The 25,373-nt window shown below is 43.6% G+C and overlaps 1 protein-coding gene across 5 annotated transcripts in view; it reads left to right on the top strand.

Moving 5' to 3' along the window:
* Positions 1-25,373, top strand: part of MGLL (monoglyceride lipase) — a 108,901-nt gene that overhangs the window by 41,740 nt on the left and 41,788 nt on the right. For 3 of the 5 annotated variants that reach the window (XM_017820545.1, XM_017820547.1, XM_017820546.1), the window contains exons 3-4: positions 3,869-4,007; positions 24,494-24,600. In XM_017820545.1, coding sequence (XP_017676034.1) covers positions 3,869-4,007; positions 24,494-24,600 — 246 coding nt within the window. Of the gene's footprint in view, positions 1-2,616; positions 2,807-3,151; positions 3,292-3,868; positions 4,008-24,493; positions 24,601-25,373 lie in introns of those variants that run through there. The other 2 variants (XM_017820551.1, XM_017820550.1) reach the window with 2 other exon arrangements.

Consider the following 25,373-nt stretch of genomic DNA (forward strand, 5'->3'; position numbering starts at 1 on the left):
CCTTCCCTTCCCTTCCCTTCCCTTCCCTTCCCTTTCTCACTTCTTGCTTTGATAACAAATTTCATTATAAGTGTTTTCTCTGTCATTCCAGCAACTGATTTTTTTCCTAAAATTTTCTTCACTTGAAGGTGTATTCCTTTTCTCTGTACTCCTCTGTGTACCTTGGGGGTCAATGGAGGTGCTAAAGTTAAGCAGGGCTCAGCCTTTAATAAACCAAACACTCTTCCCTACAAGGCTTGAGCAATTACTAAGTCAGTGTAAAGATTCACCAAGTGTGAATCTATTTTTTATTAGAAGTTGATTTAACTTAAACTCTACTTCCAAAACATACTTCACTCCACTAAGACAAGAGAAGATGTTACAGTCTCATAAATACTGCATGGTCAGGCATCCCTTTGATTTCTCACAGGGAGCCAGGATGCAATAATTGCTCTGCTAAAGCCTGGTGTACACTCTGGATACCAGCTAGGTGAATTCCTCAGACCCAATCCAGCTTTCTCAGGTGCCTTTTCATTCACAGCTTAAACTCCACAAAATAACAGGGCAACAAGTCAGCAGTTGCTTTTCATTCGTTTTTTATTATGTTAACCTTGGCATGGGGGGTGGGGGGTGTGCTACCTATGGGAAGAAACCTCCTCAAATTCCTGAGGGGCTCAGGGAAGCTGGGGAGAAGGGAAGGAGGGGTCAGCTGATTCTTCACTTCAGTGCAGTGGCGAGAGTCTGGGCTTGGAAGAAAGGGCAGGCTGGACCACAGTTCTGCTGTCTCCAGATTTAGCTACACAGAGGTTGACAGGGTATCAAGGACATCGTGTATCTGAACTGACCAGGCCAAGCTCTCAAATACAGGATCTCCCCCTTGTGTCCTAACAAAGGTCATTTTCCTTGAGATGCTATTTTTAACCTGAATTTTAGAAAGAGATTTTTTCCTCAACTCCCTTCACCCCTCCGTGGCCCTGGGAACTCTGATATTCCCAGCACCACAGCAGGAGAGGAGCCTGTTCCTGGCGTCAGATTTCATGGGTGGCTGTAGGGAAGCAGTAAACTGTTCCTGGCAGATAAACCGTGAGCAGGGGAGGAGGCTCCTTTCCTCCTTTTTTTTTCTTAATGCAGTTATTATCTGATCTGTATCCTTTAAATAAATATATATGTCCTTGCTTCTACCAACTCTGGAGCTGGCTCATGATACTCTTTAATTCCACCCATCCGTGCTTAGACAGTAGCTGGCCCAGCAAATGGTACACCTCCAGGTACAGCTCCCAGGGCTCTTGTTAAGACTCATCTGACCTAAATCTCACTCATTATAAACAACCATAAATGCTGGGTTTGTTTATTTTTTTTCCAAACAAGAGCAGTTACGGGAATATGCAATTTTGCTTTTGCCATTTATAACTAACCCCCCCCCAAGGGCATTTAATATAAATGACAATGAAAGAAGAATAAAATAAGGTCTGGTTTTGATTTCCTTTTTATATGGCTCATCTCTGATGTTTTGCATTTATTGTTATTATTGTTAGCACATTCTTTTTTTCTTTCCTCAGCCTTTGTTCACAGATTTGCACTTGAAGAGCACATTACCTCACTTTAAAAAATAGGGCTAATAGCTGCCTCTTCTTAGAAAGGCTTGAGATTTCTAAGTATATGTAGATATGTAAAAATTAAGGAACTTGGTGAAACGTGAAAGGCCTGAATCTGTGCTCAATAAATGCTAAGCACTTACCAGTATTAAATGACAAAACTCTGGATGCCTTAAGGCTGGGAAGCTATGTTAGCTTCAGGAAACCTTGCTGTGACAATTTTTATAAGCAAGTATCATATACCACCAAACAGATCTCACATTACAGAGTTGCAGCATATGTGTTGCGTACAATCTACAGTGATTGGGGCACTATTAAAAGATGTGCTTATAAATTATATACCGTATTCATGGTATTTACCCTAAATGAGGGTGCAAAGCAAGGGGCTGGGGTGCTCCTCCGAACTAGTATCTGAAGATCTTTTCGGTGTTGCTTCAAAGCCTGAAGTGATGCACACCTAGACGCAAACAGCGAAGTTTGGTGTCAAGATCCCAAGGAGCGTTTCGGATCGGGATGCCCAGGAGGCAGCAAGACTCCACGGTCTCCCCTCCCTGAAATTCAGCGGGAGAAGCTGCCCACGCCCCCGGGGTGCCCCCTCGTGTCCCCCAGCCCGCAGCAGGCAGCTGAAGGGTCGCTCCCATGGCCAGAGCCCGGTGCCGGGGGGCTGCGGGAGCGCTGCTGCCGCTCCCCCCGCCCGCGACCATCCGAGTACAGCGGGGCGGTGGCTGGGCGGGCTCGGACCCCCCTGGGCACACCCGGGGAGGGGGCGGCCGTGCCTCCTCCCAGAGGGCACCTCGAGGCTCTCCCGCTCCCCGCCCAGCCCAGCCGAGGGGGCGGCAGCACTGACCGCGTCCCGGGCGCGGCACCGCCCGCCCCTCCATCCATCCATCCAACCACCCACCGCCCTTCCGCCGCTGCCTCCCTCCTTCCCGGGAGCAGCCGGTGCGCACCGGGCGGTGGAGCCACCGCGCTTCGGCTCCGCCGGGGGACGCGGGGCGGCCGCGCTTGGCCGCGGCGGGAGGATGCGTGTGCGGGGTTGGCGACCTGGCATCGCGTCGGTGCTTGGATCCTCCCTCCTCCTTCTCCTCCTCCTCCCCTCCCTCCCGCTCCCCGCCTGGCAGCGCGGGGCTGGGGAAGTTGCGCTTCCAAGAGAGATGGCTTCGCAGCGGCGATCGCTTTGAGAAAAGGGCTCCCCCTCCCTCGCCTCCCCCCGTCGCCGCGGCCTCCGAACTGTAAGTGGCAGGAAGGAAGTAAAGTTGCAAACAACCTGCAGCGGCAGGAACTTTGTGAGCTGCTCCAGCTGCATGTGTTCAAGGTGCCTTTGATGTACGTGCAGCAGCTTCTGGAAAGTGGACTGCAGCTTTCCCACCCGCCAGCCCTCCCTCTCCCCCACCCTTCCCAGCCTCCCCTCCCACCACCGCCACTTCAGCCCACACACGCAATTTGTTTGAGAAGGAAAAAAAAAAAAAAGTGATGAACAAGAAGTGGTGAATTACCCAAGCGACTTTCCTCAAAGAGCGAGCGAGCCGGGGAGAGGAGCCGCGGCGAGCCCCGCGCAGCGCCGGGAGGGACCCGCCGGGCGCCCGCCGGGGACCGCGGGGCTGCCGGGGTGTGAACGCGGCTCCGCAGCGAGATGCAAAAAGCCTTATCTGCTTGCGTTTGACTTGCGATGCCGGCTCCTCACTAGAATGCAAACCCTTGCACAGGATGAAAACAGGTTTGTGGCAAATTCTCCTGGAAATGTTCCGCTCCCTGCCGCCGCCACCTTCCTGTCTGAGATGTCAGAGGAGATCTTAATGATGACACGGTGGCAGATACCTCTGCTGCGTACCCTCTACTGTTCTTTGGAAATGTTCAGGCAGAGGGAAATCTTTTATGCAGCTGCCTTTTCATATCTGTAGCGACTGCTGCACAATCTGCACTTGATTGCAGTTAAAATATTCTCTTTAGGATCCGTTTGACAAAACGATGCAAAATAAACACAGATGGGAGAAGTGGGGGAGAGAAAGCTATAATGAAGTACTGGTGATGGATTGATTTTCCCTTCTTCCCCCCCCTCCCCCCAGTGCTCTACCCCCAAATGTGAGCCTTTTCTGAATGAAAACCTTGCTACATCTCTGTTTTAAAGGGAAGATTTTGGGGGCTCTTTGGCTGGGGTTTTGGAGGGAGGCTCCCATCAGTGATGCTTGCGTTTTTGATTGACTTTCTTGAATGTCTGTGGCTATCCAGGCTATCAGCTTTTATCTTGGTTCACTTGTTTTAAAGTATGTCTTGTTTCTTCCAACACCTTGCAGGTCATTCGTCCAGAATGCCAGAGGAAAGTTCGCCAAAGCGGAGTCCTCAAAACATCCCATACAAGGACCTGCCCCATATCATCAATGCTGATGGGCAGTATCTCTTCTGCAGGTATTGGAAGCCAGCAGCAACTCCCAGGTGAGCACTTGAAAGCAAATGTCCTTCTTTACTGTCAGTAAATAAGACTCTATTCATGTAATTATTATTTATAGCTTGACTGACATTACAGGGCTGTCTGCATGGAGCTTTACAGAGCCACTGAGAGAGATTTCTCTCATCTGAGAGAGCCTTTACTGTAAAGACCGTATTCTCCAAACGTTTACTTTCTCAGGTCAACCTTACAGATGTAAAACATGGAGTTACTGTCATTCCATGAGCAGCTGGCTTGGTTGGCAGTTTGGTTTGCTACCGAGTGGCTCTGGCAGGTGGCTGATGCCTGTCAGCAATAAACAACTAAACTAATGGCACAGGCAGTTAGGGAGGGGTGGGATACAGGCTTAGAGATGTCTACTCTCTGAGTTTCTTAGTGTCAACATATGAAACATCAGCAGCATCTGACTTTGGTTTCAACAGTAGTAGCCGAAATCTCAGGGCAACAGGCAGAATGTTTGACAGCGTTGTTTTTTGACCGTTTGGTTTGTTTTAAATTATTTATAGTTTGTAAATGATTTAGGAAGCTTTTTCACAGTCAACTGCAATTTCAAAGCTGGCCCGTGTAATAAACATGGACGAAGAACCAGACAGAGAAAATTTTCTAATATTTTTGTCATAATTTATATAATCCCTTTACTGTAATAGCTTTCTGTGCTGATTATGATCTGCTATAGGAAGGTATCTCTGCTACTCCCATAGTTATGATCTTCCAGTATCTGCTGGTTTGGCATGTATTTATACTGCCACTAGTTATTTATGTAGGTACCTACTTCATAAAAATCTGGATATTGTTTTATTGTTTTCTTTTTCTGTAAGCCAACAGGAAGAACTGTGTTGATTTTATACAGCTAGAAAACAGTCACAGGAAAAAGTTGTTCAAGCTGTTGTAGGGAGTTAAACTTTATCCTTGACCACCCAACAGGTTAGACATCATCCTGTGTCCGAATCTGCAACTGCAACTGCACTGAGAGAGGGATACAGGTCCAAGTTAGCTGGCCTTGGTTTTTATGGCTACAAAACTAGGGGTCAATGGGAATAACATAGGGCTGGGTGAGCACCCAGGTAACATAGAGAGTGGACAATCACTGAAGTACCCTGTCCCCAGAGGGGAGGACAGTGCAGTTACCTCACCATGGTTCCATCACAGTGGTTGGGCTGTAGGACAGGGGTCTGGTTTAAGATCACCTGACCCATTTTAGAGTTTCTGAGTTACTTCAACTCACTGCCTTTCAGAAACAAGGAGGAAAGTTTTTGCCACCGAGGTATTACACAATCTTTGTGCCAACCTGAAGATTTCCTCTACAGAAAACAAACGCTATGAAACTAAGCTTCTACTGTGAAACCAGGCTGTCTTGTATTATAATGCCAATTAATCATTAACTACCCATAACCTTCAACACCCAGTTGTGGAATTGCTTTTTTTTTTGTGTTTAGTTTTTTACAAAATTAGTAGTGAGAGGATGAGTCTTTGTTCCAGAATTGAAGGGATGATAAAGAGCTGAGAGTTAAAACTTGGTGTCTAAGTCCTCTGGGTAGTTAATTTTTTTTAGAGCTCTGTGCACCAAGCAGTTAATTGAGAGTGAGCTTGCCCTAGTTTTGCGACAACAGAAGTGGATGGAATCAGTGTTGCTCATTTACAAGTAGTTCCTGAGTGCATGCATGTGTGTGTGTGTTTGCGTGTTTGTGTATAAGGAGGGGGTGTACTGTTTATTATTAGCTCTTCATGCATTGTTATGTATGAGAGAGATGGTAAGTGACTGAATAACAAGTCAGTGCCTGGATCCTACAGTCAAGAATGCCCTTGAAGTGCATTTATAGGCAGACCAAAAATACAATATTTTTCCCCCGTCACTTCTCGTAAGAACCTCTGCTTTTCTGCTTCCTGTGTAGAAGCTCAGCAACTTTCATCTAATTTTAAATGTTCAGCAAAAGTGATCTATATATATATGTATGGGGAGAGAAAGACACCTCAGGGGACTTGTACAGGCCCGTTACAATTTATTTCAAGCATTGAAGGCAGTTCTTTCAATCTTCTAACTCAATTGTTGATTCAGGTTCAAATCTTAACACTAATGAATGATGCTATAACGGTCAAACGGTGGGATCTTTCATTGATCCATTATGTGTCCAATCCTAGCTAGGGCTACAGAAATACCTCTTCACTGCAGATGCCCAAAGGTTATCATTGACTTGTCTTCTGTTAGAATAGAACTTGCTGTCCTTGATCCCACCCCCAGGGAGGGGGAAAACCCGGGATATCTGTCAAAGGAAAAATTAAAAAGTAGCCCTAGCCTGGGGTTGAAGAGCAGACAATGACCAGGCAGTCTCTGAAAGTTGGGACAGCTGACAGACATCACCCCTTGGAGCTGGCGCTTCTCTTTTATCTCCTTGAACAGCCCCACAAAGGTGGATAAAGGCTGTGGCAGATTAATATGCTGTAGCATATTAAAAAAAAAAAAACACAAAAAAACCCCCAAACAAACAAAAAAAACCCCAAACAACAAACAACTGTTTTTCAGGAAGAGAGGGAAATTTTGTGAGGCTTTATTGCTTCGTACTCACAAATACCCAGGCTCTGATCCTGTGTGGTGTTGATCCGACTGATCAGCCCATACTGGTGCACATATGGAAGCTTTGTTATAAGTGCCACCGAGGCCAAGGTTGTCCTGCCAGTGAAAGGCACCTATTGTGAGTTCCTCAGCAGGGTCCGCTTTGTTTCAGAGGGGGATTTAGGTGATTACTTCACAGGAAGCTGACACACAAAGGCACTCAGATGTCATAATGATTAGATGGGGTAGATGGACTAGGTAGTAATGGCATTAAGGAAGGAGAAAGACAGTGTTTTCCACTTGTTTTTCGGGTGGGAAGTCACTCCCAACAGCAGAGCTGGAGACTGGGTGTTGTCTTCTCTTGCTGCCTGCTGGCAGCAGTGCAGACGCAGCTTCCTCGGTCAGCAGCCCTGCAAGCTGCCCAACTTGTTGAGCCAGTTCCATCTTAAAGTGTAATTAAGTGGTCTTATTGAATGCAGCAGGGAAGAAAAAGCAGAATGTTCTGGTGTCGTTTCCATGCTTTGTGTCAACAGCAGGATTTGTGGAGAATGAAATCGGGTAACTCTTTGGCACTGAGTGCTTACTTCTGAGTGCAACACAAGATTTGGACAAGGCAGGGCATTTTCAGGACTGTGTAATGTTTTTTGGAGGAATTAAATCATTTGTACCAAACAGGATTGATCTCATGCCTATACCATGTCCCAGTAGCCAAAGAAACCCTACTCAATGGGAAAGCAGTAATTGTGTAAACAGAAACAGCAGCTCCATGCAAGGTTAAAACCTCTGCCACCACCCTGAGAACTCTGAGTCTAAATATGAGGAGGTGAGAAATTGAGGAACCATTCTCTATTCCCAGCTCTCAGACAAAACTGCTAAGAATAGGGGTGGGATGAGGAAGGGGAAGGAAAGTTGGGAGGAGAAGTCAGGATGTTTCCTTTGAGGCCTCTAAAGGGCCTGGAGAGCTTGAGAGATGACCTTCTTTTCCTTTCTGTTCCCTATACCCATAGCTTTTTCTGGATGCTTCCTTCTCCATTCTTCACTGTTTAGATAAGCATAAATGCTTTCTTCTGGGACACTTTTAGTCCCTCTGCTTGACCTCAGGTAAACCCTGCAAAATTTACTGACCCACAGTAGTTTTTTCCAGAGCTGAGCCAGCTGACCCAGAGCTGCTTATAGCTGCAGCCACCACTGACTTTAGACAAAGTGATGCTGGAGTCTCTCCTGGCAGATCAGCCACTCTAGGTTGGGCAGATGAAGGCTGAGACACTTGAAGTTAGAGGATGTATTTGAAAACGTGAGGTCTAGATACCTGAGCTTCCTCAGCTATCATTGTCTGGCATGGTGCTTGTGTGTCTCTCCACATAGTGGTCTCTAGGTGATCATCTCATAGATGATTGCCAGCAACTGAAGTGGTCTGCCTGAAACTGAGACACATGTGGGTCACAGATGCATTCCTGGTCGATTGTTAATGTACACTAGAATGGGTTACCTCAACTTTAGGCATCATGACCACAGTTTAAGTAAACAGAGTTGCAATTGTCTGAGTAAACAGTGCCTTTGTAGGAGTTCTTTCATTTTTACACTCAGCAAGTGTGATTAAAAATAGAAAATTAAACAAACAAAAAGCACCCACTTTTCTATTTGCTTTTTACATTTGTTTTACTCTATGAAAAATGCCTGTCATTCATTCTGACTTGTTGGAAATTAAAGGCCAATCCAATAAGGAGAAAATAAATTTCTCTCTTCCCCAAGGATTTTGCAGATGCGCCTGTGGTGCAGAAATACAAACTCCATTTGTATTTGAACTGGCCCTCAAATTGTAAATATTGCTTGATGGCTTTGGCATCTCATTACCAGCAGTTCCACAGCATTTCCAGAAGATCAGCACAGCTCCCAGCAGGAGCAGATGACAAAGTTGAATTTGACTTTCAGACCTTTCCAAAATGAATTAATAAATAAATAAATAAACCAAAGTGAAGTCAAAGCAAAGAGAGTCAAGTCGCTGATTATAATATCTTTAATTACAGTGTGTGGTTTTAGTGTCTAGAAATACTTGAAGGAGTTTCTAATTCAGCGTCACTCTTGAAGAGCACTTTGTTTGTACTAATGAGGTCAACTTCAAATTAATGCCAAATCTGTGTGCTACAAAGTGACTTATGTCAGCACAGTTTGTCATAGGATGAATTCATCTCCCTCTGTGTGTCTGATCACATCACACACACTGCAAAGGGAAATAACAATGATCATTGTCGAATCAACATTCCAGGCTTTGCTTGCTGTATTGCTATTGCCCGAGTTTCTAAAGCCTCCCTTCTATTCATCAGCCATGTATGTGTTCCTTTAATGCCTCTGTTCTCTTTGCTCCATGTGACTGTTATTCACTGTGAATAGGGGCATCCTTTTATGATTCCTTATGCAGCTTCAGAGGATGGGCAAATTAGCAAACCAGCTTCTCCTGTCTTCTCTGAAAGACAGGAGAACAGCTTTGGTTCTTGCTGTAGGTACTTCCAACAGGTTTCTTCAGTAGGATAATTTTTTTTCAGTCTCCACAGGAATGTTCTACAGAAGCAAATCTAAATCTGCCTTTATTACACAGAACCCAAGGAAAAAGGAGAATAACAAATGGAATAACAACTGTAATTAAACCACCCCTTTTGCTTGTTGCCCTGTTAGGATCAGCTTCTGAGCACAGGTGTACAATTTTGTGACATTGGTGTCTGGAAACAAGGTGACTTTTGGAGTTCCCTGTTGTGAGTCTCAAAGCAGTAAAATTTCATCCTGATCCTGGGAGCAGCAAAAGAAGCAAAATCAGTGTTGGTTCTCAGCGTGCCACCTGATGAATTGGAAACAGTGCTGTGCAGCATGGTGAATATCAGAGGGAGAGGTAGAAATAGGAGAAAAAAAGAGAAACGGTCTTGAGATTGTATTGCAAAACTCATTTTCTGCTCATTATTCTGCCAGAGACTGAATGATAAGCAAACCTTGCTTCTCTCATGCAAACAGTTCATGTGCTTTTAATTGGAATGCAGGTGTGATGATCAGTACTGGCTTTGTGCCATGGCTCTGACCGATCCCCTCCACTCAACCTGCCAGTCCCTCCAGGTCTGTTTATCCTTAGCAGACCCTGCACTGACCCCTGCTTCAAACCAGCTCTTTGTTGACAGTGATGCCATAGCTGAAGCAGACAAACTCATTGATCTTATCAGGGTTCCAGATGCAAGAGCACTTTACTTCACTAGTACAAGAAATATGTAGGTTTAGTCAAAATAATAAAACAGCTGCACACAGTTCCTTGCTTCAATTTCTCCAGCACTCTTGAACATCCCTTGGGAACACACAGCAGCTCTTTTAGGTCACCATGAATATATCTACAACAAGAGTTGGCTGGTATAGGTGTTCTGAGTAGAGGAGGGTATTTTTTTCTAGATGCCTGTAGCAGAGGAGTTGGCCTTGCAAGTTCCCTTCAAGCTGCTGTGACTTCGTGCTTTTCAGAGCCAGGGTGATCTGATCTCTTTGTTCTTGTAGGGAAATTGCATTGTTCTAAGAGCTGTCCCTGCAGACACATTTGGCTGAGTTGCCTTCCCTAGGTCCAGAAGCACATTGTCCTAATGTGCTTCCACTTGAATGGAAGCCATCAGTGTTTTAAACCTCCTATTGTCCCTTATCCAAAAGATGTGACACAACCCTGATAGCAAATGGCTGATTATCCTAAATATCCAAGGAGATAGCATTGCACCTTGCCCAAGAGATTCCTTAAGATGTGCTTAGGCAGTTATATCCTTTACTGTACTCATACATCCCTGTCCTGTACTCTACCAGTACAGACATTCTGACGCTATATCAGTATGGCTTATTATCCATAATAGGAAGGAAGAAATTAGCAGCACTAGGGTAAGTAAAGTTTTAGACATCATTAAAATCATATCTCCTCTAGGGTTTCCTCTTGCAGACCCATAAAATTTCACTTATGTTAACTGAAAAAAAAGTACTGCAAACCCAAATACCAACCTTGGGCTAGTCCCAACCATAAACATCATCTACAGCTACCAGACACGGGGGAGTCACTGGGTGGTGGTGTCAGAAAGGCGTCTCAAAGCTGACCAGACTCACTGCCTAGACAGTGACACTGAAGTGTGGCCTTGGAGACAGGAAGGGCACCGCTGGTAGAAGCTGTCCTGGTGGCCAAAGTGATGCAGTCAGATTTAGCTGCCTCCAAGCACACTTTTACAGGATGTCCCATCAGCGAGTCACAGGAGATGGGGTAGGTGTTGGTCTTTCTCTGCTTGGGAATGTGTTTGTTTCCCCTAGAGAGATGCAGTATGTTTGTGCCTGAAGGGAATAATTATTTTAGCAGTAGCAGACATGTAGCAGTTTTCAATGTCCCAAGACCTTGAGTAACAACAAACTTCATGAGTACTTCAACATGCATGAAAGTGTCTCCCCTTCTGCATGACAGACACTGGCTCTCCAGCCAGGAGCTGTCTTCATTTCTGTTTGGCAGGCGCTCGCTTGATGATGGGAGCCTCTGAACCCTCCCATACTGAGTGATAGCAAAGACAGCTTGCTAGACCTAGAGAATTTAGTGTCAGAAAACAGAATAAAGAAGCCAATGAGGAGCAGAGAACAGTCAAAATACATGGTCAAGACAGTCATTAGGCAGTGACACAATGACCAGTGATTTACAGAATCGGACTCTTAATTTCACTGTACTTTTATTTCCTTGTCTACAATTGAGTGTAGTCATCCATCCAAGTGATACGAATTGAGATTGGAGTCACTAGACAAAAGTTGCCAGAGAAAGTAAGTTATTCCTTGAGGAGCTGGTGGTTGAAGAGGACTTGATGTTTGCAGAGATATTAGAAAAAGTCTACTAAGTGATGCATTGGTTCTCTGCAGTTCAGCTACAGGTAAATGGTCTCAGCAGCAATCATTGAAAAGAAAGGATAGGAAGAAAAAAGGGAACAAAATATTGACAACTGGGCTAAAGCCAAACATTTAGCAGTAATCGTTTGCTCCAGGGTTGTGTTCAGAAGGGTAAGGAAAAAATGTACAAACTGCTATAGATTTGTTATGCAAGAAAGATTACTGATCTTTTTGAGCTGTCTGTCTGACCTGTGGTAAAAGAACTTGCTCTATGTGTTTTTTTCTTCCTTGTTCAAGCTTGAAGCTTGCAGACTGAGGGAATAAAACTTAAATCTTTGGCCTTTCTTTAGAATAGAAAGTTGGTTTAATTTGCTATAGTTGTCAGCAGGTTAGCTGGTTCACCAGCTGGCAAGATGTGCTTATTTTTATAATTTTTCAATGTACTTTTTGCTTTTATTTTCAAAACTATCTCAGTGGGGTTTCAAATTCAACTGTCAAATTCCAGAAATCTGTGGTGGCTTAATTTGCTGGGCGAAAGGCATGAGGAGTGATGGGGAAGCTGTAAGTAATTAAATTGCAGTAGAGATAACATCTACTGACTTAATGGTTAAGCTTTTTCTTCATTTTTTCAATTTTGTGTGAGAGCTAATCTACAATATTTGAAAAAATGTATTATTATATAATATATTGTATATTATTATATATTATGTATTTTTATTATTAATATTATATTAAAAACTGTATTCTGAGCAGCATTCACAATCTCATGTTATTAAAAAGATATTCAGGCAATCAGCATTCAGTCGTCCTCTGGCCCACTGCAAACAAGGGGCAGGGAACATCTCAACCCAGACTGTTCTGAAAATGCATGGAGCACCTCTATGACATTGTTTGATGCCCACAAATTCATTAGGGCAGAAAGCTTTTTAAAAATTTTTTTTGCAGGTTCACTGTGGCCCCGTGCATGTAGCACAGGAAACCCACATCTTGACATCTTGAATTCTGCTGTTGAACCCCTGCTGGCTGCTGTAGGGTCATGTTTTGCCTCATGCTGTGTGTCCATCCTTGCCCCTGGCATGCAGTGTTGCTGTGGGCAAGGCTTTTTACCTCTGTACTTCAGTTTGTGTAGCAGTGGGAGAAAAGGTTGATCCTTGCTTGGGACAGGGTAATGGATCAGAGGATCTCTTGAGGTGCCATTCATCTCTGCCTTATGTGACTCTACAAGTGGCCTAGTTGCATCCTCTGTAAAGCATTTGGGGTTTTCTGAATGAGGAGTGTTGTACAAAAGCCAGCTGTTGTTATTATTTATCCTGTTTATTTACTGGTCACATTTCTCAGAGCTGGGGAATGGGGAAAAAAAAGCAATCAGCAGACTCACTTTGTTTACATTTCATTTCACTTTCAGTGTTTGGGGAATGTTGATTTGTTAAACACTGTTCCTCCCTTTGAGGATCTTAGTTTTACATCGTGGAAACATTGCCTCATTCTTACACACAGGTGTATGTTTCCCTTTTGAAGCACCATTTAAGGGTTCTGCCTGTCAGAGGTTTTCTTCCTGCTGTGCACATTCTCCTGTTGCTTTAGGAGTGGTGATCAGATCCCTCAGCACAACTACATGAACCATCAAGGCTTGTTTACATTTTGCTGAGCCCAGAATATTTTCAGATGTGTCGCTGCTAGAGCCGACCCACCATCCTGCAGGCAGTTCCAAACCTTCAGCCTGCTCCAAACGGCCCTGCCAGCTCTTGGGCACCATGCAGGGCACAGGCACAGTGCTCCAGCGAACCCCACCCCTGCCTCACAGCCACAGAACTCGGGGCTCTCTCCTGCCCCAGGTCCCACATGACACATGCAATGGTTCAAGCCTCATATGGGAGCTCCGTGTCTCCTATGCCTTGAGCCACCCTGGTGTTGTGCTGCAGCAATAGAGCTGATGGAGCTCTTCCCATTCCCATGGCAGGCTGTGACAGGTGCACCCCTCACATGTGATCCAGCACATGTCTTGGAAGTTGGCAGAAGAGAAAGTCGGGAGGAAAGGCAAAACATCTTCCACGCTGCTAGCTCAGACATCATCTCTGACTCCTTCTTTGCTGGAATTGAAGGAGTCGGAGCTGGCATGGGTTAATAACTGTGGTATTGAAAGTATTTGCTCTTGATATTGCTGATGCTTTTTTAAAATGGTCAGAAATATGTGGTACAGCCTCTGGTGAAGCACTCCACATAAAACACAGCATTTCTGCAGCAGAATAACAGCTTGTGGTTTAAATAAATGTTGTTATTTCTGCTCGTCTGTAGGTGTACATATATGTTTTGGTTCAGTGGCTGCCAGATACTGTAAATGAGTATTGATTTCCTTTTCTATTTTAAGCTTTTCTGCAGAAAAGACATCCCACATGCCTTTAGCTTTCTTTGCCTGTAGCTAAAGTGATTGCAGCCAAGTATTTATCTAACTAAATACTCTTTTATTTTATTCTTACCACTCATCCTTGTTTTAGTAGTTGCACCTCAAGCTGCCCAGGACCCCGTTCACATTTAGGAGCTTAAAGTTGTTACATCTGGCCCTTTTTGAGAGCAAATCAACAAGACAGTGATTAAAACTCATGGCAGGTAGGTTCTTTATTTATGTTAGCATGGCAGCCCTCACTGCCAGAGGTGAAGATGCCTGGATGCTAGAAATGAAAGAACATTTTCGGAACCAAACCTTCACTAGCTAAAGTCTTTGGACACACAGATTAGCTCAGTGCAGCCAAGAAATAACTCATCTGGATTTGGCAGCCATAGACTAAAGTCTGTATCTGTTTGTTAACTTTCAGGTTGTCTGTAGGTAAACCATTGCACCTCACCTGTGATTAAAATTTACTTTGATTCAAAATGTGAATAAACATTTCAGCCTTTAAAGCCCATGTTGCAGCAATCACTGTCTCAGCAGCGTTCCATGTCTCCCGTTTAGCTGCTTACATTCAACTTTCCTTCCTACCTCAGGTCTACAGCAAACATGGAATAGTAAATTAATTGGAACAAGCTCAAAGCCTTGGCAAACGTTTTGCCTGTGACATTCCTGATTTCCCAGAGGAATAGCTCCTGATATTGATTTTGACAGAGCCTGTAAAGACTCACTGTAAAGATTCCTCTCATAACTGGGCAGGGCTGAAGTGCAGCTCTGGGATGTGCCAGGATTTCATTGGAAATTAATGTGTTTAATCTCAAAATATGTTAAAATATACATAAGCACTTTATGATTAGGAAATCAATCCTCGAGTTTCTGTCTCTAAGTTTATGGGATAATTCCATCCAACTTTTGGAAAATCACGCGGAAAAAGATTGGCAACTTGGAGACTTGTGTTACCTGTGACATTTGAACTTTTAATGAGTTCATCAGTTAGTTAAGGATAACCAATTAAGATCTCTGCCAACACAGAGGACTGCTGACAAAATTGGCAACTGACTCAGTGCAGGAAGCAATCAAGAGTTGCACATTACGGGTGGGATTGCCTGGCTACAAACAGTGCTATTAGGTCTAAGTATGTCAGGGAATTGAAGTTTTTCTCTAAAACCATTGCCATATAATTGGGAATTGTACATTCAGTGTTTTATTAAAAAGTAATAATAACATACTATTTTGAGTTTACAGAACAGGTAAGGTGTCATCTCTTTTCTTGCTCCTTCTTTATTCACAGCTCTCTTCCTGAAAGGTGCTCCTGACCGTGGGGGGAGGGGGTTGGAACTAGGTGATCTTCAAGGTCACTTTCAACCCAAACCATTCTGTGATTCTGAGCTAGTGAAGATTTGCCCACATAAGCCCAAAATGCCTGATCAAAGTACTTCAGTCATGCAGTCTTTATTGCAAGGAATAGCTTGGAAATGCTCTGACTCCTTGTGCCAGGTGTGCACTTTTCAGCCTCTTCCTTGCACAGGTGCTGAGGTGATGAGTTGAATTCTTCCTTTAGTACCTTTTTCAGTATTGCTTGTCATGAGTTGTCTGTACCATCCGCTCCTGAAATAGCAACATGAGATTGGAGGTGATCAGAGTCATGGCTAGAGAATAAAACATGGACAATCACATTTTAGAAAACCATAAATTCTGTGGGGAGATTGACTTTGAAGGACCTCTGATGTGCCCACGTTCAGACCAATAGTGATGTCCTGCATCAGAAATACCTTGTGAAAAAACTGAAGTCAGAAGAAGTCTGCAGACTTGTCTTAGAGGGCTTTAGCAAATGATGCTTAACATTTAGATGTAGTGTTCTCTGCAGCACTTGATTATTTGTCTCAAACCATGAGCCCTTCTTAACAAATATTTGAAAATAACCAAGCAAACAAACATGTTACTAAGGACTTGAAGTTAGCAAGTAATTGTGTGGACCAAACCAGAGGGATGGCTTTATTAAATCAAATCATTTCCATAATTTGAAAGCTACAGAGGGTCATCTAGAACTCCCCACCTCGATACAGGCATACTGCTATCTATTTTCATCTTCTGTGCTTTGCTGAAAGGTGAGATTAAATTGTCAAAATGGGGCTGGGATGTCACACAGGGAGCATTTTTACATGGCTTGAGTTGATCTGTTAGTGAAGCACACCTGGTTCCTTTCTAGGAAGCCTCCCTGGTCTTTTAGGGTTGAGTTGGATTTGTCAGGCTATGAACTTACAGCAGCAGTAGTGACTTGTCACTGAACAGGTGCCAGTGTTCTGAATGTGCCGAGACTGCAAGCGAGCTCAGTAAAAAGGAACTGGCTTTGCACAGCTGCTTTGAAGCAGAGACATACTTTTATATTAAAAAAAAAAACCCTTTTTGGTTTAGTGAACGGATCTAGTACTGAACTAGTGTGTAGTGCTGAGTTTAAGCAATAGTAACTGTGCAGAAGAAGCTTCTGGCCCTTTAACAGCAGCCTTCTCATGCCTCAGAAGGACAGTCTGTCTCATTACATGGGACTTTCTTTTTCCAAGGCTTTGGCTCACCAGGCAGTGCCTGCATTTTGATTTCAAGAAGAAACTGCCACATGACTGGCTAAACAGTAATTTTTGTCCCTTTGGAAATCATTAGAGGTTCAGTGCAAGTCCATGAAAGAGGAAGGGGAGTCTGTGAAAACTGTTCTTGCTCTTACTCCCTATCTGTTGGTTCTCCATTGAGAATGGTGGTCCTGCAGCCACCTTCCATCTGCAGTAGCTTTGCTTCCAAGTCAACAGGAATTTTTAATAAAATTAACCAGAAGTATTTTATTTTTCCTGATTTCCAAGGGGATCTGTACCAGAAACTCTTTTGTTTCTTTGCATAACTTTTCTTCGCACCCTAAAGCTGTTCTAAAAATTTGGGGTGTGATTTCAGATTGACTTGAATTTTGCAGCTGTGCTTTGCACAGTTTTTTTAGAAAGACACTGACTGTTTTGTGCATCTATCCTTGTAGCTCCCCTTAGGAGATCTGACCTCCATTTATCTCTCTTGTAGCCCTTGTACCGAAGAAGGGCTGAAGCAGAGCAAAGTACAGGACCAGGATGTCCAATTCCAGCCTTCCTCCCAGTCAGGCCCTGGGGTAGTTCTGCCCACGCTCCCCCAACCTCATCTCTTCTTCAGTCCTGTGTGTGTGGCAATACCTACACCTTCCCTCTTTGGAAACAGAAGTTGTAATTCTTCTTTCAAAGATTCCTGTGTTCTGTAGAAGGGCAGCAGCAAGAGGGAAGTGCTCCAGCCCTGGGCTGCCTGTGTCTCCAGGGATCTTGTCTTCCTTGTAGATTCAAAGCAGCAGGTCTGGCAGTCAGTTTTGCCAAGGAAAATCCCATCTCTGATATCAAAGTGGAGGATTGGCTCCCCGAGGCAGTCCGTGTAACCCTAGAATCCCTCCTCCTCAGATTTATCCAAGAGAGGGGTGGGAAGATCCGGCCCACGAGTTTTAAGCTACACACCATGCATTTCAACTCTGATCTCAGCCTCACGTCCCCTAAAATATTACTTCAAAGCTTCCTTGAAACAAAATACAGCTGGTCTCAAATGTTAACTTTGCAGAGATTTATCCAGAGCCATGCAATTTCAAGGATCCAATAATTCCTTCCCTCCCGCCCCCACCTGAAGTTTCCTTCCTGTCTTTTCTCTGTATTAGACAACTCCTGAGTTATTCTTGGTGAGGGCTTGCATTTTGAAAAGCTACAATAAATCAGTGTAAACTGTTTCTCCACATTGTTTTGCGCTGGCTCTGTCTAGATCCTGTTGAACCTTTTGTTTTGAAATATGTTTTTACCACCCAGTTCTGTCTCTGCTCCATTGATTTATGTGTCTGCACTTTCTGGTGTTGTTGGAGAACTCCTGAATGTCATGGCAGTTCTCAAATGCCCTCCTAACTCTGTGCTGGTGAGGAATTGTGATTTTGAAATGTGTCATGAGAGTAGGCTTGCAAACATATTCCGAGAGAGCTGCTTATACCAGCAGGCACAGATTTTAAGACAGCCTGAAATCTCTATGGTGTAAGACAGTAAGATGGTGCTCACACCAACAGGAGCCTCTTTGGACAGACTTACATGGGAATTTCCAAGCCTGAGGAAATGAGGAAAGAAAGTGGGAAGCAGAGTTTTGCTGAAGAGGCTTGTTTTTTAACTGCCAGTTTAGGATCTGGACAGGAGTGAAGCTACTGATTCTACTAGACTGGACCAAACCACATCAAACACCAGTGTGCAGAACCCTCAGTCCCCACAGGCTCTGTAAAGGCAAGCAGAAATTGTGCAGCATGACATGGTGCATGTTCCTTTGACATGTTCTGTTGTGCTTAAAGGATTTTCACAGTTAAACTACTACATTTGTGAACCACTACTTACCTTAGTCTATCTAGAAGAGGTGAATTCCTCCAGATTCGGAGCTCTGTGAGATATCCATGCTGATGCTCTCTGGTGTGTGATATTGAGAGAAGGTTGATAATGACTCGACTCCAGGCTATTGCCATTCTGACTTGCTTTTTCCCCTGAGTTGCTAAAAATAGCTATAAAACTGCTAGTTTCACACAACAGTGTTCAATGGCAGCTGAAGAAAGAGTTGGGTACCCAGATTACAGACCTGCATGGCAAAGCTGTGGGCCAGTAGGACAGAAGCTAAGAACACAGTTCTCAAGAAACCTGAGCAAGAGAGCAAGCTCTTGGATGTAATGCCTCCTTGGCATTGGATTGGAATTAGGAGCAAAGTCATTGCCTCTTAATCTCCAGAAGGACATAATTCAGATGTTTCCTAGAGACGGAAGGATGGCACGAAGGGACACACCTGACTCCACCATAAATATTCCTGTCTAACTGAAGTCATCAGGCTGAACTCTTGGCTAAGCACAACATAAGAGAAACTGTCATAGCTATTTTGTGATCCCTGCCCATAGCCCAAGTTTTATGAGGGTCATGTGGGACACAAATCACCTCAGGAAAAAAAAAATGCAAAAGCTGACTCAAAAAGCAGACACAGGGACATCCCTCTTCCAAACTTCAGGTCTTGCACTGAAAGCAAGGGGCTGAAGAGGTCTCCGGAGAAAAGGTCACCAACAGTGAACAAAAAAATTCATTCTTCATTACATGCTCTTGGAAATTATTAGCTGAATTCTTTTTTTTAGTGGTAATCTTTAAGCAAATACCAAGAGTAGAAAATTAGATTGACGCTTAAATCCAACAAACTTACAAGCTGCTTAATGCACAATCTTATCATGTGAAAAATAACTAATCTTCGTAGTCAGTGAGGCTCAGTCACCCAGCTAACACAAGAATGCACACCTTTCAGTGACTTTCCATTATAATATACTTTGGAAGCAAAATACACACATAGCATTACATTTTTAACACATCAAAAGGTCTGTGAGCAACTGTCCAATTGCTTGTCCAAAAATGTGACTAGTGAAATGTTTTTGATAAATAAAGGTTAATTGTTCAGCTGCAAAGGAACTGATAAATCAACTCAAAACAACAGAATGTAATACTTAAGCCAGTCATTTTTCTGGCAGTCTAGCTGGCTAAGAGCTTTCCTGTCATTTAGTTTTTAAAAATTACTTTAGGAATTTAGTGTCTGGTATTCAAAACTGTTCAAGTCAGATGTTCTTTGTTAGAACTGATCTGGTTCTGATAACAATATACATAAGACCAAATGAAAAGCATGGTTGCCTTACACAGAATAACATAGTATTAGCTTAAGTTGAGAGGACTCTATTCAGGAAATCACTTCTGCATGTGATTAAATCAATCCTTATTCTGGACAGCATTTATAAATCCTTTTGTAACTTTCATCTTGTACTTTGCAAGTCCTGTTGACTTTCATGTCTTGACGAAAGTTTCCTGAGGTTAAGCAAGTACTTAAACATTGTTCTGAAGAGGGATGCTTTTGAATGAGGTGGAAAAGATAGCATTTTTCATATATGCAGTCATAGGAAGTTTGGTTTCCGTTCTTTAGTCTAATCCCAATATTTTGGGTTATTTTCTGGCAATAAAAGAGCATGCACAGGATCCCACAGTAGTGGCTCTCTCCCCAGAGGACACAAGATGTTAAAGTCATACCATCCCACTCGCTACCTCCTTTGTTTAGTTCAGCTTCAACATGACTTTTGTTGAAAGCAAAGCAAGAACATGGGTCTTACACCCAGCAGGACCCAAGTGCTGAGTGGTGTTTCTGGCCTGCAAGGTTTCATAGCACAACAGCTTTCTGAGTGTTTTCATTTCGTTTCTAACGACTGAGCCTCAGTTCAAGGAGGCTCTTGCTCAGGTGTGTGATTGCAACTGATTGTGGAATTGCATCTCTAAACAATTGTTCTGGCACAGCAGAAGGGGCAACATGTGTCCAGCACAAAAGAAAGTGAGAACCTCTAAACCTGGTACTGCCTTTGTGTGTAAAGCTGCAACCTAAACACCACCCTGCCCTGTGAAGCTGCTCCCCACACAAGAAGTGAAATATTAGTGTGGGTGAAATTACAGTGAGGAATAGGGAAGGTTGCAAACAGCTAAAGTTTGGATCAACTGGTGACCTCCCTGAGAAGCAGGACAGAAAGACAATATTTTCATGTGGATTTGTGCACATTGGCGTTGGCTTTGTGTTGCAACCTGACCTCCACCAACTCCCAACATTCCTGATTCAGGAAAGGGTGTTTGCACGTGCCTTGTACCAACTGCAGGTGTGACATTGCTGCATATTACTGGCTTAACAAGCCACAGCTGCAGCATAGGAGGGGCTGATACCAGTGATGGGTGACCTGCACAGTGGAGTGTGGGAGCAGAGACTGGTCACTGATGTACACCATCACCTCCTTGTGGGAGAGAACTAAATACAGCCAGTAGTTGATTTAAAGAGAAGAAGACAAATATTGTCCTGCCCTCTTGTTGCAATAAGCAACTGCATCTGTTTGCCAAGCTGTGCGGTACCAGGAGGCAGAAACCTGTGGTGGGGAGGGAGGAGGAGGAGGAGGAGGAGGTGGTGAAGGCTATGGGAAGGGCAAGGGTTCTGTGAAAACCATCTGTTGCTTTTGCAAACAGCAGTCAATAAACTGGTTCCCTTTAATAGCCACAATTGTTGTTGCACCAGTTGGGTGAGAGCAAGTGCACGGGCAATTACTCATGCTCAGCTCACACCTTGGCTTTGTGTGGAGACACACCTGCTGAGTGTGGGGGAGCCCTGTGTGAGTAGGTGCTTTCTTGAACAGATGCCAAAGTAATGCCGTTTCGAGATGTTCAGCAATTACAGTTCCACCAGCCAAAGCCAGCTGGAGCATCCAAAGATACATCAGGTTTCCCTGTCTGTGGTCAGAGAGACTGGAATTAGCGTGTGTTCAGGCACACGTCAGTCTCCAACAGAAAGCTTTGCAGGCTGGGCACTATATTTTCTACCTGATATGTTCGAAATGCCAATGATTTCAGCAGCACAACTTCAAGAGCTGGAATTGAAGAAATTTCTCCCCAGTACCAGTTTGATACATGGCCCGTACACAAACCTTTTTTAAACAAAATTCTCATTGAGGCTGCACACAGAGGCACTGCAGTCCTGCAAAATCTTAAACCCTGCAGGATTCCTGTATTAATTTTAAATGAGTCTGTTGAAAGCAATCTCTGATATTCTGTTATTCCAGCCATTGTGGTAAGGAAGGAGCAGGCTGTGATTCCAGAGCAAGGATGGCTGCAAAAATGTTTACATACAGTAAAGAACTGCTGTCAGTCAATCTAATCACTCGTTGCATTTTCCTGGCAGCTTGCTAGTGAAAATACATTGAACCATGCATTTGTTATACTACCTTCAGGTGTTACTTACCAAATCTAAGTTTGTTTTGTAATGGAAAATGAAGGATTAAGCGAAAGAGCCAGATCTTTCAATTGCTGTTCAGATGATACTCATACTAATTTCAATTTTTCAAGCTATTGTGTTTAATGTATGGCCTCTGTGCTTAGACCTGAAAGCTGGAGCTAAAGAGCTGTGTAGATGTGACCCAGTTCTAAGTCAGTAAAGCCACTCTCACTTTTTATTGAACAACAGAACAGGCTACTTTTGTTTCATCATGACAATCCGGAAATTTTACTCCTTGTTTATGATTTTTGATAGGACAAAACTTTCAAAAGTATCTAAGTCTCCTCAACAACTGCTGTCTTTAGGGCTCTTAAGTCAGAAACAGGCTCAGGGATTTTATTCAGCATTTTGCAGACAAATAACAACCCAGATCTGTTCCCTGCGGTGTGCAAAGGCTCAGTTCTGCTCAGTTCTGGCAGCTGTGTGCTAGGTGAGAGGAGAGGTCACAGGAACACCTTGTCTCTCTGAAGAATTGAGGCTTTTTCTTTTCTCACTGGTTTCACAGCTAATGAGGGGTCTGAGCATCTAGGAGGATGCTGACAGGCTAAGTCATGGTTCTGTATCAGTGTGAATGAAAGCAAAATGAGGGCTTTGTTGTCAGGGGATGAAATAACCAAGAATTTCCTGAAAGAGCTTCCCATTAGGTTTCATTCACTTTATGCCATTCAGTGCATAAATTCAAATAATATTTCCCTGAGAAATGAAGGGCTTTATTCAGTCAGCCAAGTTACACCTTAATCTCTGTACCTAGTCAGCAGAAACAAATGTAGTCCTCTAAAGAGTAACTGAGGGCTTAAGAAATACACTGAGCAGGGAAGCTGTCAAGGAGGTAAATGGCAGAGAGACTTAACCTGTCTGAGTCTGTTGGATACCAAGGTGATGGGTACATGGGAATTTCTCTCACATTCCCTTATTTTCTGCATCAGTGTCCTATGAAGGCAGTGCCACTGTGCACTGCAGAGTCCAGAGCCTGTGGGTTAACAGCCTGGCTTTGCTTCACCACCTGTGGCGTTTCTGAATGTTGGGCAGGTCTGCCAGCCCCTGTGAGGTCTCTTTAGGTGGCCCAGGATGAGGGCTGAGGTACCATTTGGTGTAGGTGGAGGCAGAAGCAGTTGGATGGTGCTTCCAGTTTTCAGGAGCATGTACAGAATAATGGTTTGCTCTTCCAACACTGGCTGAAGCATTTCTGCTGTGCTGCCTGTGTCTGGGAGAGGTGGGACACGTAAAGCTATGATGTCTCTGCTGCAGAAAATTAATATTTTCCACTGTGGAATGAGCAATATCTCAATTCCTTCGGTGTTTGGAGCTTTAATAGACCCTGCACTCCTAAAATCAGTCTGTCTGCCAGATGCATAGATAACTTGACAAACCTATTGACCAGGGACGATGACAAAGGAAGGAATGACTGCTCCACACAGATTGTTTTGAAACCCTCAGTGACACTAAGATGATTTGTAAGGCACAGCAAGTTAAATATGGTGCATGACCTAACCTCACCCTTGCTAATTGGTGTTAGACAAGAGCATCTCTGTGTTGCTGCTTTTGGGGTGCTGCTCTGTACAATCCTTTTCAATGGATGCTCTTGCAAGTTGTCTAGCTGAGAAAATACTTTGAAGCAGGTGCAAATCCAAGAGCTAGAGCAGGAGTTTCTACACTATCCATCATGTTTTTAAAGTTTAAATATATTAAGATTTTATTGCAGTTTATTGCAGTGAACACAGTCTAAAAAGGTATTCAAAACCTCAGTCAAAATAAAGTTGAGGAATTCACTAGCTCTTAACTGCTGTCATTATTTTATGTTGTCAGTTCATGTAATATTTCACTGTTAATGTACTAAAAATGTCAAACTTGTAGCCTTCAAATGATTTTGTGGTTGCTGATGTTGCAATGACAAATGGTTCTTTTAAACAAACAAGTTATGTTTATGTTGCTAAAGCTGTTTTTTAAATAGTCACCTGTCAAATCCAGCAAAACTTCTGCAATTTCATTGCTACTTCTGCTATAGTTCTAGTCTAAGTCTATACAAACTTTATCTAGTAAAAACACTGTGGAGGTTTGTTCAAGTTCAGTCACTCTCACTTGATGCCATTCCAGGAAAAGTAAAGTATTATTCATAAAACTGGAATCTTCAAAGATAAGTATTTGCAAAAATAAGTGTCTGCAGACTGTTTATTTTATTATCTCTGTCTGTAGCCTTACAGAGCTATGTAAGAGTCACTTTAATCATGAAAGCGAAGCAACTGTTTTGGGGCAGAAACTGGAATGGTAAAATTACTGGAGTTGGGTCAAAAGATAAAATTCCAAAGTCCAACCACAGTTCTTGGCTGAAATTTCATCTTGGGGTACTCTCGAGCATCAATGTTGCAAGTTATAAAGTTGAGGACAATATTTGTATTTGAATCCACAGAGAAATACCAGTTGCGAAAGAAATAAATGGGAACACTTACACTGTAGGAGAGTGTAGGCACCTCAAGCCCAAGATGGAGTTATCCAGCTCAGGGACTCACTCACATTTAACTTGCAGCAGACCACAGTGGCTCTGTCCCATGAGCACTTGACTTCCATGTGGTCTGTTCTGCTACCACCTGGTGAAGACCAAATCAATGGAGGATGACAACGGTTTCCTCTCTGTTCAAACCCTCCAGCCATTATGTATTTGCCTTGTATTTGCTGATGTCTGAAATGCTGTTGCTGAATTGAATACACTGGTTTCACTTGCAGCTCTGAAGCCTTTGTGGGTTGATTGCCATGTATGATTTATACATTGATGCTCCATTTAGGGCCCTCGTGTTCATCGCTCACGGCGCTGGGGAGCACTGCGGCCGCTATGATGACTTGGCCCAGAAGCTGACAGGACTTAACTTGTTTGTGTTTGCCCATGACCATGGTGAGTAGCCCTAAATCTGTACTTGATTTACAGCAGCTCAGGCCTTTACTGAAGTAAATGCTGTTAAAGCTATTCAGCACTGAGAGAAGAGTCTATAAAATATTTACAACTAGACATAAATGAGAAAGGGATCATCTGTTGCTTTGTAAAGATCTGCACGTTGAATCTTTTAAAGCTATCCCTGTTTGCCTTGAGTTTTCCTCAGCCTTGCCCTTGACATTACTGCTGGTGCTATTTTAACCTCTCTGTAAGGGATTATTTCTCTTTTTACCTGCCTCTTGGTGGTGAAGTGGTATAATCCACTATGGAAGTGGGACTAGTTGATGTCCTAAATGATCCCAGAGGGGACGCTGAAATGTCAGCATAACTTTCATTTATGGATACAACTAAACAGCTGCATCCTTGGAACATGGAGAGGCATGGAGACATCACAGACATCTTTGGACACATCTCCACAGTCCAGCAGAGACACCAGAGCTGTCTGTACACAGCTCAGCTCTGATGAGGAACCAGCCTGAGTGTGTGCAAGGCTGTGATAACACAGCAATACCCCTTTGGCCCCCAGCTAGTAGGTTGGGGCGACGCTGGGCCATGTACACTTACTGTCCCTGCTTCTTCTGGCTTGAAGGTCTCCATTCTTTGCTCCATGATGTGACATAGATATGCTGGGTATCACCAGATCTCCTGCAGTGCATGGACTGGGACATCTCAATAACATGTTTGAACCATCTGTCCTGGTTGTTTGATAGCCTTCTGTCACACCTCACCCTTGC

Source organism: Lepidothrix coronata, unplaced genomic scaffold (assembly GCF_001604755.1).
Source record: "Lepidothrix coronata isolate B3197 unplaced genomic scaffold, Lepidothrix_coronata-1.0 Scaffold84, whole genome shotgun sequence".
Taxonomy (NCBI): domain Eukaryota; kingdom Metazoa; phylum Chordata; class Aves; order Passeriformes; family Pipridae; genus Lepidothrix; species Lepidothrix coronata.